At 40.3% G+C, this 15289-nt stretch overlaps 1 protein-coding gene and 1 pseudogene across 1 annotated transcript in view; one reads left to right on the top strand and one right to left on the bottom strand.

Annotated features, from left to right (window-relative positions):
- FMO1 (flavin containing dimethylaniline monoxygenase 1) overlaps window positions 1–15289 on the top strand; it is a gene marked incomplete at its 5' end in the record, with an annotated part of 39942 nt that overhangs the window by 12415 nt on the left and 12238 nt on the right. The window contains 1 exon segment of the mRNA NM_001133249.1: window positions 6838–7026. Coding sequence (NP_001126721.1) covers window positions 6838–7026 — 189 coding nt within the window.
- LOC112135793 (high mobility group protein B1-like) lies at window positions 12101–13192 on the bottom strand (annotated as a pseudogene).

The raw sequence follows: 15289 nt of genomic DNA, 5'->3' as shown, positions 1-15289 counted from the left end.
CAAGATGGACAGATCACCTGAGGTCAGGAGTTCGAGACCTCAGCCTGGTCAACATGGCGAAATCCCATCTCTACTAAAATACGAAAATTAGTCAGGCATGGTGGCGTGCGCCTGTAATCCCAGCTACTCAGGAGGCTGAGGCAGGAGAATCGCTGGAACCTGGGGGACAGAGGCTGCAGTGAGCCGAGATTGCACCACTGCACTCCAGCCTGGGTGACAGAGAAAGACTCCATCTCAAAAGAAAAAAAAAAAAAGAATATTGTGGAGAATGCAATAGGACATCAAAAAGATGAGTAAGAGGAATATCAAGCAGTAGCCAAGGTAAAATGGCACCCAATTTACAAGTCATTCAGCTCTATTACCTCATTTATAAAGTGGAAACATAGGACCAGTATGAAACACATACAAAAGCTGAATTAGTAAGGGGCTTAGGAAAATCCACCCTCACCTTCATGCAGCAGCCTTCTCTTGACACTGCAGCCTTTTTAGGCACCTCTGTAATGCCTTGAGATTTCTCTAAAGCTTGACTGGAAATTCCTAAACTAGGCAACCTTGAAGGTGCCTTCAGCTCTAATATGCGATGAGTCTCCTGAGTCTTTCTAGAGACATTCCTTTCCCTCCTTCCCCAACACACACAGGCACACACATACACATGCCACACACACACACACACACACACAAAAGGTTAGAGATGTCTTTGCACTCAAGGTAGGTGGCCCACTTAAAACCTGTAGAATCAAAAACCCTGCCCTGGCAATGGCTGTGCTTGCTAGAAAGTGTTCAAAAGGGAATTCTTACGGCCTTAGGGTGGAAGGGACCATAATGCAAAAGTAGAAAGGCAAATTGCAGACATCCAATAAAACACATGTGGTGACAGTTTCCATTTCCAGATAGGTAGAGGGCCGAGAGAATATAGACATTATAAATTACTGCATTTTGGCCAGGCGCGGTGGTTCATGCCTGTAATCCCAGCTCTTAGGGAGGCAGAGGCAGGAGGATAGCTTGAGCCCAGGAGTTCAAGACCTGCCTGGGCAACATAGCAAGACCCCGTTCTGTTCTCCATAAAAAGGAAAAAAAAGACAAAAGTAAATAAATAAATTACTGCGTTTCATTGGATAGTCACAATGTCGTGACTCTGGCCTCTGCCAGCTACCACAGTTTTAAGGAAAAGAGAGATAAGGCACGAGTTACAATGAAAAAGAAAGAACATCATACACTGGGGAAGGAGAGAGGGTGGAAACCACTAAAAAGAAAAATGCTACAGGGATAAAGAACCACTTCTGACCCAAGTAGAGGCTAGACATGTGTGTGAAACACTTCTCAGACTCTTGAGAGGGAGGGGAGGCTTAGGAAAGTAACACTGTAGGTTGACTATCACCGTTATAAAGTGATACTTGAAACAAAATTTGAGGAATTATCATCAAATATTACTTTCAGAGAATTTTAGTATAGGAAGAGACCTTGGAGAATTAGAAAAATAAAGAAGGTCAGCCAGGCACAGTGGCTCACGCCTGTAATCCCAGCACTTTGGAAGGCCAAGGTGGACAGATCACCTGAGGTCAGGAGTTCAAGACCAGCCTGGTCAACATGACAAAACCCCATCTCTACTAAAAATACGAAAATTAGCCAGGCATGGTGGCGTGCGCCTGTAATCCCAGCTACCCAGCTAGCCAGTCTTCAGGTAAAAGCACACAGACATCATCTAGAGGTGACTAACAGTACTGTGGGGTAGAAATACACTGTGCTTCATCCTTCACCTCCCTGTAACATTTGCTGGAGACCAGTAACCCTCCCTAGAATGATATCTTCCTCATGTGCATCCAGTTCTTTTCCTCGGCACATGCACACTTTCATTTATTCAACAAACATTGATTGAAACCCTACTATGTGCCTTACATACCATATTTTTTACATTCAGTGAGAACAATGATGAAGTGTAAAAATACTTCACACTTTTAAATCACAAGAATAGTTCCTCAACTATTTCTTCTTTAGGTTTGGTAAATCTGATTCCTGTAACCTTTCATTAAAAGCCTTATTTCTAAAACGTCTATTCGTATATTAAATAAACATTTTTTAATTACTATCATCCTAGTGGGGTACCCCTGACAGGCCCCTATCCTCATGGAGCTTGCATTCTTGGAGGTTCCTCAAATTTCCTCTGAGGTTTCCACAGCTCTCCTGCGATATAGACCCAGAAACTGGACCCTGTCCTCCAGTGAGAGTCTGACTCTCACTAGGCAGAAGGGACAACAAAGTAAAATGGGTGCCAGCTGTTTTAAGGAAATGAAAAGAAGGAAGAAATTAACATTCTTGAAGAACAGGAGACGTGAATGTTGTGCATATAGAGAGAAGGTCTCTATTTAGGGGTGAATTTTATTATCACTTTATATCTGTTTTTAAAATGAGAAAGAAAAGAGCTGACCTGACAAAATTTTCTTCCCATTGCCTACACTCCTGCCTGAAGGATACAAGCTCAAGAAAGTAAATTTCCTTGGTAGCTGTGAAAGAATAATACAAGTAATGATTAATATTATTGACAGCCTAGAAGCATTGTTCCATTAGTACCATTAACATGATACCATTGCTTCATTGTTCCATTAGCATGATAGCTATCACTCCAATTTCTCCTAGGGGCTATGTAATATTGCCATTCCATCATATAGATATGGAAACTGAGAGAAGATAAGAAAATTCCCAGATCAGCCAGCTAAAAACGTAGAGCTTGAGTATGAACCCAGGCAGTCTGACATTGAGGCCTATTCTGTTAAGAACTACATTGCATGCATTTCTGAAGTCTGTTTCACAGCTCAAGAATTAGGCAAATCCTGGGCTGCATCTCAAGGAGTCCCAGCAAGTGTCCCAGTGGTGATGGTGACCTCCCCACTGTGCTGTAGGACCAAAGTGGACCAGAAGGACAGAAACCCCTCTGCTCATGCTCTTAGTCTCTTCCCTCTTTTCACGGTTCAACCCTCCTCTCCTTTTTTCTCTACTCACTCATTTTTCTCTTCATGAAAACAAAAATCCCCTAAGTTGCCCCATCCATTTTTAGAGGGCATGTGCTTCCACACTCGGAGTTCAAGGCAACTGGTGGACCCCCACCAGGTACAATTCCCAGAGTGTCTGCAGCACGGGTGGGAGGGTGCAGGTATTGAAGTCTGGCAGGGCCTGGGAATCACTGGGGCAGATTGCACAGTGAGGCAAACACTGGAGGTGAGGGGACAGGTTCCACCACTACCATTCAGAAGGGACATGGACTCATACTCCCTGTATATATGCTAAATATTCCAGACCTTTTCTATTTCCAGGAGAAACAGTCAGTAGAAGGAAAGAGAGACAAGAGTAAGTATTGGTCTTAGATTTTATCCTAAGGGCTAAGTTTCCTCTCTAAGCTACAGTTTCTTAACATCTGTGATACATTATTTCACAACAGGCTTCAGTGTTTCCTGGAAGTGCTTCATCTTTCTGCCTTGAAAATTATCTTCCTACGTTTTGAGAAACAGAAGGGTTATTTTTCCCTCTATTTTTGTTAGTTCATTGGCCTTAAGTTCTCATAAAATAAATGGTTCCCTGGCTTATTCAGTTCCAATGAATTGCTGATATTTAAATATGCCATTACAAAATGCTTTAAAATTTTTAATTTGTATATATATATATACACACACAAATTTATATATATACTAAATTTATATATAGAGAGAGAGAAAAATTATATTTTGGGTATATTGAGTTAAATAAAATATACTCTTAAAATTAATTTCACTTGTTTCTTTTTACTTTTTCAATGTGTCTACTGGTAAATTCAAAAGTGTTTATGTGGCGTCTATACATCCTATTGGGCATCCTAAAGCACTCTCACCCAAAATATGGTCCATGGGCCAGCAGCATCTGCATAGGAGTTTCTTATAAATGCGCAGTCTCCGACAGGGGCAGTGGCTCGCGCCTGTAATCTCAGCAATTTGGGAGGCCGAAGCGGGCGGATCACGAGGTCAGGAGATGGAAACCATCCTGGCTAACATGGTGAAACCCCGTCTCTACTAAAAATATGAAAAAAAAAAAAAAAATTAGCAGGGCGTGGTGGCGGGCGCCTGTAGTCCCAGCTACTCAGGAGGCTGAGGCAGGAGAAAGTCGTGAACCCAGGAGGCGGAGCTTGCAGTGAGCCAAGATCGGGTCACTGCACTCCAGCCTGGGCGACAGAGCGAGACTCCGTCTCAAATTAAAAAAAAAGAAATGCACAATCTCAGGCTCACCCTGACTTACAGAGTCAGCATCCACATGTTAATAAGACTACCCAAGCAGTTCCTAACAAAATTAAAAGGCGCTGAGCTACAGAGCTGTGCTTCCCAAACAGTGAAGAACAATCAAGTTTTCTTCCAATTAATTGTAGACTGTTGTCAAATATAATAAAAAAGAATCCGGCCGGGCGAGGTGGCTCATGCCTGTAATCCCAGCACTTTGGGAGGCCGAGACGGGCGGATCACAAGGTCAGGAGATTGAGACCATCCTGGCTAACACGGTGAAACCCCGTCTCTACTGAAAATAACAAAAAATTAGCTGGGCGTGGTGGCGGGCGCCTGTAGTCCCAGCTACTCCGAAGGCTGAGGCAGGAGAATGGCATGAACCCGGGAGGCAGAGCTTGCAGTGAGCAGAGATCAAGCCACTGCACGCTAACCTGGGCGACAGAGAGAGGCTCAGTCTCAAAAAAAAAAAAAGAAAAAAAAAAGAATTCTTAGAAAAATGAAAATGACACAAACAAAAAATACAAAATGTAAATTTGAAATTTATAGAGTCGGAAATTATAAAATTAATTTCAGTAAGTGTCATTAAACAACATAGATATAAGGGAAAACAATTAACAAAAAATGAACACATTGTTCTTTGAAAGTGTGCACATAGGCAATTGACACAGAGAGTCATCATTACTCTTGTAACTTTTTGCCAAACAAATATTTTGTATGAAATTGCAGTTCTCCATGTTAAACACTGGTAGACACATTTTAAATACACATTTTTTATATTACTATTTAAGGTTTTTAATATGACAATTAATCTTGCTTCCTGGTTGTCAATTTACCTAATCTGGTTTGAATGGATGGCAATGCTCTTTGCAGGGCATAATGTGTATCTAAACTATTTCTAAACATTGCTTAACAGCAGTCAAAGTAGAGAAAGGAGGCTCATAGAGGTATGTTGATTGAAATGAGGAAGAGATTTTTAAACCAGTCTCAGCAAGTTCAGGGTATTTTTTTTAACTGCTATCCAAAATGAAACTGATAGTGCTACTTTTTTTTAATGTATCTTCAATCTTTTATCCGTAGCCAGTTCAAATAACTTATACTGTAAGATTAAATATAAATAATCTTTCAATGAAAGAAAATGATTCCAGATTTTATGCACTTTTGGATAACAATTTTCAAAATAACCTTAAAACATCGCACATGATAATACAGTCCTATGGCGTATGACTAGTACACAACTCAAACTCATCACACAAGTTAGACAAAAACAAGACTGATTTATATCCTGTTCAACAAAACGGTGTCCACATGCTTACATATTGAGCAATGTCAAATTATTGCTATAAAAGTTTCTAAATGCTTACTCTTGATTTCTGTATTTATCCTGTAACAGACTAGTAACAAACCATTCATATCAGTATTGCTCTGCAGACTATATTTGAATAACACTGCTTTAGATATTCCAGCTGAATAAAATATCAAGATTTAAATAGTCATCTTTCTCAAGCATTTTAGCTGAGTCTGTGTGACAGGTGGGCCGCAGACAAGCAGGTTGTAATCAACTCTTATCAGTCAATGAGATAAATAACATTAATTTAAACCACAGAGATATGTTTATAATTTTGTTATCTGTGATTGCTGTATATTTCAGACAGATACATGAATCTATATATGATATCAATTCATATCCTTTGCAGAAACAGAGAAAGCCCTCTCCATATGTGAGATTTATGTTCATGTTTCTACTTGTTCACATAAATTAAATAATTTTTATTTCACAGGGAAAATGAACTATACATATGCAAGACGGTAAATAATGTTAAAATACAAGAACCTTGCCACTGAAATCAGAATAATCCTCCATACTACTCCCCAAAAGACAGAGGCAATGTATATTAAAGACATTACTAAAACTGTTTATCATTCAACTTTGCAGTAGTCTTATGAGATATTGGTATTTGCTAGTTATTTGAGTAAAAACTGGGGGTGGGAAATTTGTTAGTGCTTTGCCACACACAGTTGTCCAATCTGGAAACCTTTGACTGCTTCCTCTCTCAACCCCTAAATCTAATTGGTTTTGCAATCCTCTGTGTTCTACCTTACTGCCATCTCACAAATCTCACCTTTCTGGGTTCCAGCTGTCATTGCCTCTGCTCATGCCCTCATTAGCAATCAAGTGGATTTGTGTATTAGGCTCCTGGCTAGCGCCCCCTTCCTTCCTTCCCAGCTCCCTCTAATTCACCTTTTGTAGAACCAGAGTTATCTTTCCAAAATTTAGAAGTGATATGAATCACTTCTGTATTTAGAACGTTCAGTAGATTGGCATAACCTTCCTGTAAAATCCAAATTCCTTAACTTTGGATACAAGATCCTTCATAATCTGAACCATCTTCTCCATAATCATTTCCAGAATACCCCATAAAACCAAATTACCTAGCAATTGTCCATCATTCAAATAAATACTACTTCCTTATTCTCATGTATTTCTATATTCTCCTGTGCTTGGCAATGATACTGTGTGCATCTGGACCGGTGAGTTCTTCCCAGGCTTATTGATGAGCATGCAATGAATGTTCATGTGTGTGCACTGTTTGTACAGGAACATGTTGAAGAAGGCAGAGCCAGTCTCTACAAGTCTGTGGTTTCCAACAGCTGCAAGGAGATGTCTTGTTACTCAGACTTTCCATTCCCAGAAGATTATCCAAACTATGTGCCAAATTCTCAATTCCTGGAATATCTCAAAATGTATGCAAACCACTTCGACCTTCTGAAACACATTCAATTCAAGGTAAGACACAAAACATCAGTTAGTAGTCAGAAAGTATTTCCTACCTATTTTCTCTTACCTGTCCAGCCTAGCCCTGGGCTCTGTAGATGAGATACTAAACTGGCAATATTAATGACACCTGGCTGTATTTATTTTCTCCCTATACTCACTCCCCACTTCAAGTAAATCTGGAGGTGGGGGTGGATACTTTGTGTAAAGATTCACAAGTATAAAATTTTAGTTTGCAATACTTATATCCAAGTATCTTAGGGAACCTAAAAAATATCAAGCCACATTTTCAGCTTGGGCCAAATGCCTGCCCACATGGACACTGAGAACTACCAGCCCCCTTCCCCAGTCTCCTGTTTGGTTTTTTGTTTGTTTGTTTGTTTGTTTGTTTTTGAGACAGGGTCTCACTTTGTTGCCCAGGCTGGAGTGCAGTGGCATGATCATGACTCACTGCAGCCTGGACTTCCTAAGCTCAGGTGATTCTCTCACCTCAGCCTCCCAAGTAGCTGGGAACACAGGTGCACACCACCACACCCAGCTAGCTTTTTATATTTTGTAGCGATGGGGTCTCACCATGTTGGCCAAGCAGTCTCAAACACCTGGGCTCAAGCAATCATCCTGCCTTGGCCTCCCAAAGTGCTGGGATTACAGGCATGAGCCACTGCTCCCAGCTCACACTCTCTTCTTGACTATCCTTTTATAGGAATGGACATGTGCAGTGGCCCATACACAAGAGAACCTTGCTATGTGAAAGAAATCTTTTCTAGATATTCTTGAGAATAGAAAAATCTTCGAATATTGTTGTTCTACAATGACCCCTTCCTCTCCCATTTCAGAGGTTGGAGACAGGAGGAAGGTAGTAGGACAGGGACAAATGAATAATATATCCTTTTTGTCCTTTTTTTTCCTTTTTTTCTCTGTTTCCTCTCCAAGAAACATATGAAAATCTATGTTTCCCTTCTCCTTTCTCCCTCCCCTATCAGAGATAAGGATGATGAGGAATTCACAGAGAATTCACAGAAAGCAACACAAATGGAGACATTGACCAAAACAAGTGGAAAATAAAATTTGCATTCACATTCACGACCTTAAAAGTCCTCTGATGTGGTTTGGCTGTGTCGCCATCCAAATCTCATCTTGAATTTTCACATGTTGTGGGAGGGACTCAGTGGGAGGTAATTGAACCATGGGGGTGGGTCTTTCCCATGCTGTTCTCCTGATAGTGAATAAGTCTCATGAGATCTGATGGCTTTATAAGGTGGAGCTTCCCTGCACAAGCTCTCTCTTTGTCTGCTGCCATGCACGTAAGATGTGATTTGCTCTTCTTTATCTTCCACCATGATTGTGAGGCTTCCCCAGCCACAAGGAACTGTGAGTTCTCCATTAAACTTCTTTCCTTTGTAAATTGCCAGGTCTCTGGTATGTCTTTATCAGCAGCATGAAAATTAATACAGTAAATTGGGACCAGTAGAGTGGGGAGGTGGTGAAAAGATACTAAAAAATGTAGAAGTGACTTTGGAACTGTGGAACCGGCAGAGGTTAGAACAGTTTGGAGGGCTCAGAAGAAGAAAGGAAAATGTAGTAAACTTTGGAACTTTCTAGAGACTTGTTGAATGGCTTTGACAAAAATGCTGATAGTGATATGAACAACAAGGTCCAGGCTGAGATGGTCTCAGATGGAGAGGAGGAACTTGTTGGGAACTGGAGCAAAGGTGACTCTTGTTATGTTTTTTTGTTTGTTTGTTTGTTTTAAAAAAACCTCTGCAATTATTAGTTTATTAGTATCATCTGGGACTCAGATGTTCAGTATTCCTCCTGAAATTACATAAACAAATGCAAATGGAAAGAATCCAAGTCAAAGTTATATAACAAAACAGCACTCCATCACAAAAGCATGTAAAATTACAATAACACTATTTTAAAATACTGGCACCTTAAGACAATGATAATCTTGAAAATCACAAAATTGCCAAATTGTTCCCTAAACTGCTAAGCAGATAAACATGACTAATGAATGAGTTTGTTTTGTAAAGAAAAATCATTCAAATAAATTGAATAATTCATACTGAGATGCAAAATTTAAGTGTCTTCTTTCCTCCTATTTGGATTTATGAGGGGGCAAACCATAATATAGGAAAATATACGCTATTTTGAATGTGGCATCTTTGTTTTAAAAGCTGGCCCAATTAATTAAAAATACTTTTAATGGAAAGTCTCATTTCCTGAGCAGTCCATATTTAGATAAATGGGAAAAGACATCTATAGCCAGCATTTTCATAGTCTTCACTGAGACTAATGTCAACAAAAAATTTAATATGGCAGTCTTGTATTTTAAGCTCACGCTTTTGGGGATACATTCTCAGGTCTTCTTTAATGTGGGAACTGCAAAATATAACTGCCATTACATGGTAATGGAAGTTAAAGAATACAGTCCTCATGTAAAGGTTAGAACATACTTTTCTATTAGTCCTTCAAGGACAGACTTTCAAAACGTTTGATTCTAGTAATCCCATGCTTTGAGTAGATTGATTACTCTTCAGTTTGTAAATGTAAGTGGGCTATGTGAAATTTCTTTTTTTTTTTTTTATTTCCAAAACCTGTGAATTTTTTTTTTATTTTTTTTAATTTTTTTATTTTTTATTATTATACTTTAGGTTTTATGGTACATGTGCGCAATGTGCAGGTTAGTTACATATGTATACATGTGCCATGCTGGTGCGCTGCACCCACTAACTCGTCATCTAGCATTAGGTATATCTCCCAATGCTATCCCTCCCCCCTCCCCCCACCCCACAACAGTCCCCGAAGTGTGATGTTCCCCTTCCTGTGTCCATGTGTTCTCATTGTTCAATTCCCACCTATGAGTGAGAATATGCGGTGTTTGGTTTTTTGTTCTTGCAATAGTTTACTGAGAATGATGATTTCCAATTTCATCCATGTCCCTACAAAGGACATGAACTCATCATTTTTTATGGTTGCATAGTATTCCATGGTGTATATGTGCCACATTTTCTTAATCCAGTCTATCATTGTTGGACATTTGGGTTGGTTCCAAGTCTTTGCTATTGTGAATAATGCTGCAATAAACATACGTGTGCATGTGTCTTTATAGCAGCATGATTTATAGTCCTTTGGGTATATACCCAGTAATGGGATGGCTGGGTCGAATGGAATTTCTAGTTCTAGATCCCTGAGGAATCGCCACACTGACTTCCACATGGGTTGAACTAGTTTACAGTCCCACCAACAGTGTAAAAGTGTTCCTATTTCTCCACATCCTCTCCAGCACCTGTTGTTTCCTGACTTTTTAATGATTGCCATTCTAACTGGTGTGAGATGGTATCTCATTGTAGTTTTGATTTGCATTTCTCTGATGTCCAGTGATGGTGAGCATTTTTTCATGTGTTTTTTGGCTGCATAAATGTCTTCTTTTGAGAAATGTCTGTTCATGTCCTTCGCCCACTTTTTGATGGGGTTGTTTGTTTTTTTCTTGTAAATTTGTTGGAGTTCATTGTAGATTCTGGATATTAGCCCTTTGTCAGATGAGTAGGTTGCAAAAATTTTCTCCCATTTTGTAGGTTGCCTGTTCACTCTGATGGTAGTTTCTTTTGCTGTGCAGAAGCTCTTTAGTTTAATTAGATCCCATTTGTCAATTTTGGCTTTTGTTGCCATTGCTTTTGGTGTTTTAGACATGAAGTCCTTGCCCATGCCTATGTCCTGAATGGTAATGCCTAGGTTTTCTTCTAGGGTTTTTATGGTTTTAGGTCTACCATTTCAGTCTTTAATCCATCTTGAATTGATTTTTGTATAAGGTGTAAAGAAGGGATCCAGTTTCAGCTTTCTCCATATGGCTAGCCAGTTTTCCCAGCACCATTTATTAAATAGGGAATCCTTTCCCCATCTCTTGTTTTTCTCAGGTTTGTCAAAGATCAGATAGTTGTAGATATGTGGCATTATTTCTGTGACAAACCCACAGCCAATATCATACTGAATGGGCAAAAACTGGAAGCATTCCCTTTGAAAACTGGCACAAGACAGGGATGCCCTCTCTCACCACTTCTATTCAACATAGTGTTGGAAGTTCTGGCCAGGGCAATTAGGCAGGAGAAGGAAATCAAGGGTATTCAATTAGGAAAAGAGGAAGTCAAATTGTCCCTGTATGCAGGCGACATGATTGTATATCTAGAAAACCCCATTGTCTCAGCCTAAAATCTCCTTAAGCTGATAAGCAACTTCAGCAAAGTCTCAGGATACAAAATCAATGTACAAAAATCACAAGCATTCTTATACACCAATAACAGACAAACAGAGAGCCAAATCATGAGTGAACTCCCATTCACAATTGCTTCAAAGAGAATAAAATACCTAGGAATCCAACTTACAAGGGATGTGAAGGACCTCTTCAAGGAGAACTACAAACCACTGCTCGAGGAAATAAAAGAGGATACAAACAAATGGAAGAACATTCCATGCTCATGGGTAAGAAGAATCAATATCATGAAAATGGCCATACTGCCCAAGGTAATTTACAGATTCAATGCCATCCCCATCAAGCTACCAATGACTTTCTTCACAGAATTGGAAAAAACTACTTTAAAGTTCATATGGAACCAAAAAAGAGCCCACATCGCCAAGTCAATCCTAAGCCAAAAGAACAAAGCTGGAGGCATCATGCTACCTGACTTCAAACTATACTACAAGGCTACAGTAACCAAAACAGCATGGTACTGGTACCAAAACAGAGATATAGATCAATGGAACAGAACAGAGCCGTCAGAAATAATGCCACATATCTACAACTATCTGATCTTTGAAATTTCTTAGCTGATCAAGATTTTGGATGTTCAGTTATGGATGAAAACTATCTCAACTTAACTTTACCCCCATATGATATGCAGGATGTGTAGACAAAAGCTTTTTATTAGCTAACTATGTGAAAGGATAAACACTGTAATAATTCATGTGATTCAAAATGGGCAAAAGCAAAGACTAGCTTCCCCTCAAAAAGAAAAATTTCAGACCTATGAAAAGGACAACAATACTAATAAAAAATTTGTATTTACTTAGAAGCATTCAGAATATAAACAAAACAGCTGCACCTTTTTTTTTTTTGCAATTACAGAGTGGTATTCAGTTAACAGAACAACAATTATTTTCTATAAGCTGCATCAGAGACAGCTGAAGATGAAAAAACTACCATCCCCATATATAACTAATTTGTGCTGTGCACCAACAAGAACCTGCTTTAAATTTCCATGCCAATTTACAACCCCCATACTGCACCAGGCAAGGTTAGTGGCTATTGAAAACACCACCAGGACAGGGCTATCTAAAGACACATTCGGTAGTGTGTTAACTTTATAAAAAAAGACACTGTACAGTTTAAAAACAAATCCTACACAGACTTACATTTCAATTTTTTTCTTTAAAAGGAGTGACTTGTGTACAGAGGGGTTAAATGCTTTATAGACAGGAAAAAAAACTGCACTAGAACCAACTTATTCTTCATCTTCTTCATCTTCATCTTCTTCATCTTCCTCCTCATCATCATCCTCTTCATCTTCCTCATCTTCCTCCTCTTCCTTCTTTTTCTTGCTTTTTTCAGCTTTGATAAATCCCTTTTTTGCTGCATCAGGCTTTCCTTTAGCTCAATATGCAGCAATATCCTTTTTGTATTTTTCCTTCAGCTTTGCAGCCTTCTTTTCACAAGGCTGCTTGTCATCTGCAGCAGTGTTATTACACATCTCTCCCAGTTTCTTCGCAACATCACTAATGGGCAGGCCAAGATGTTCTCTTTTGATTTTTGGGCGATACTCAGAGCAGAACAGGGAAAAGGCTGAAGGAGGTCTCTTGGGTGCATTGGGATCCTTGAACTTCTTTTTTTGTCTCCCCTTTGGGAGGGATTTAGGTTTCCATTTCTCTTTCATAATGGGCCTTGTCCGCCTTTGCCATATCTTCAAATTTTCCTTTCTCTTTAGCAGACATGGTCTTCCACCTCTCTGAGCCTTTCTTAAAAAACTCTTAGAAGTTGACTGAAGCATCTGGGTGCTACTTCTTATGCTCTTCCCGACAAGTTTGCACAAAAAAATGCATATGATGACATTTTGCCTCTTGGCTTCTTAGAATCTCCTTTGCCAATGTTTAGTTATTTTTCCTCAGTGAGGCACAGAGTTGCCCAGTGCCCATCCGGCTCTCACTTGCCCCAGTGCTGTCTCTATGGAGCTCAATGTACTGCCTCTTCTTATGTTCTAGCAATGAAACTGGTGGCATTTTACTCCTGCCCTAGAGATTTATGGAACTTTGAACTTGAGAGATGATTTAGGGTATCTGGCAGAAGAAATTTCTAAGCAGCAAAGCAATAAAGAGGTGACTTGGGTGCTGTTAAAGGCATTCAGTTTTAAAAGGGAATCAGAGCACAAAAGTTCAGAAAATCTGCAGCCTGACAATGCAATAGAAAAGAAAATCTTATTTTCTGAGAAGAAATCCAAGCCAACTGCAGAAATTTGCATAAATAACAAGGAGCCGAATGTTAATCCCCAAAACAATGGGGAAAATATCTCCAGGGCACGTCAGAGGTGTTCACCACAGCCCTTCCCATCACAGGCCTGGAGGCCTAGGAGGAAAAAGTGGTTTCATGGGCCAGGCCCAGAGCCCCCATGCTGTGTGCAGCCAAGGGACTTGGTGCCCTGCATCCCAGCTGCTCCAGCTGTGGCTAAAAGGGGCCAACATAGAGCTCAGGCAGTGGCTTCAGAGGGTGCAAGCCCCAAGATCTGGCAGCCTCCACATTGTGTTGAGCCTGCAATAAAGAGAAGTCAAGAATTGAGGTTTGGGAACCTTCACCTAGATTTCACAGGATATATGGAATTGCCTGGATGTGCAGGTAGAAGTTTGCTGCAGGGGCAGGGATCTCATGGAAAACCTCTGCTAGGGCAGTGCAGAAGGTAAATGTGGGGTCAGAGCCCCCACACAGAGTCTCTACTGGGGCACTGCCTAGTGGAGCTGTGAGAAGAGGGCCACCATCCTTCAGACCCCAGAATGTTAGATCCACTGACAGCTTGCATGTGCCTGGAAAAGCTGCGGACACTCAATGCCAGCCTGTGAAAGCAGCCAGGAGGGAAGCTGTACCCTGAAAAGCCACAGGAGCAGAGCTGCCCAAGACCATGGTAACCCACCTCTCACATCAGTGTGACCTGGATGTGAGACATAGAGTCAAAGGAGATCATTTTGGAGCTTTAAGATTTGACTGGCCTGCTGGATTTCAGACTTGCATGGGGCCTGTAGCCCCTTTGTTTTGACCAATTTCTCCCATTTGGAATGGCTGTATTTACCCAATGCCTGTACCCCCACTGTATCTAGGAAGTAACTAACCAACTTTTGATTTTACAGGCTCATAGGCGGAAGGGACTTGCCGTGTCTCAGTTGAGACTTTGGACTGTGGACTTTTGAGTTAAGGCTGAAATGAGTTAAGACTTTGGGGGGACTGTTGGGAAGGCGTAATTGCTTTTGAAATGTGAGGACATGAGATTTGGGATGGGCCAGGGGTAGAGTAATATTGTTTGTCTGTGTCCCCACCCAAATGTCATCTTGAATTCTCACATGTTGTGAGAGGGGCCCAGTGGGAGGTAACCAAATCATGAGGGTAGGTCTTTCCCATGCTGTTCTAGTGACAGTGAATAAGTCTCACAAGATCTGATGGTTTTATAAGGCAGAATTTCCCTGCACAAGCTCTCTCTTTGCCTGACATCATCATGTAAGATATGACTTGCTCCTCTTTGCTCCTGCCATGATTGTGATGCTTCTCCAGCCACATGGAACTGTGAGTTCTCCATTAGACCTTTTTCCTTCATAAATTGCCCAATCTCTAGTCTGTCTTTATCAGCAGTGTGAAAATGGACTAATACATCCTCCTAAACAGATTTCCAAAGAGTATTTTATTCCACTTCCTTATTTTGCAATGGACACAGTAAAAATAAAGCATTATCATAATGAATATATACAACACATAAAAATCTTTTTAATGCATCAAAATTTCTGAATTTGAAGCATTTCCTTTACCACATGCTGCCCAAGACCTTTTTTATTTTGTTGTTGTTGTTTGAAACAAAGTCTCTGTCACCCAGGCTGGAGTACAGTGGCAGGATCTTGTCTCACTGCAGCCTCCACCTCCTAGGCTCAAGAAATTCTCCCACTTCAGCCTCCCAACTATTAATAGCTGGGACTATAGGCACATACTACCATGCCCAGCTATTTTTTTTTAATTTTTAGTAGAGATAAG

The sequence above is a fragment of the Pongo abelii genome, chromosome 1, assembly GCF_028885655.2.
Source record: "Pongo abelii isolate AG06213 chromosome 1, NHGRI_mPonAbe1-v2.0_pri, whole genome shotgun sequence".
Lineage (NCBI taxonomy): Eukaryota > Metazoa > Chordata > Mammalia > Primates > Hominidae > Pongo > Pongo abelii.
The sequence above is the reverse complement of the archived record's forward strand: the minus strand, read 5'-3'. Positions and strand labels throughout refer to the sequence as shown.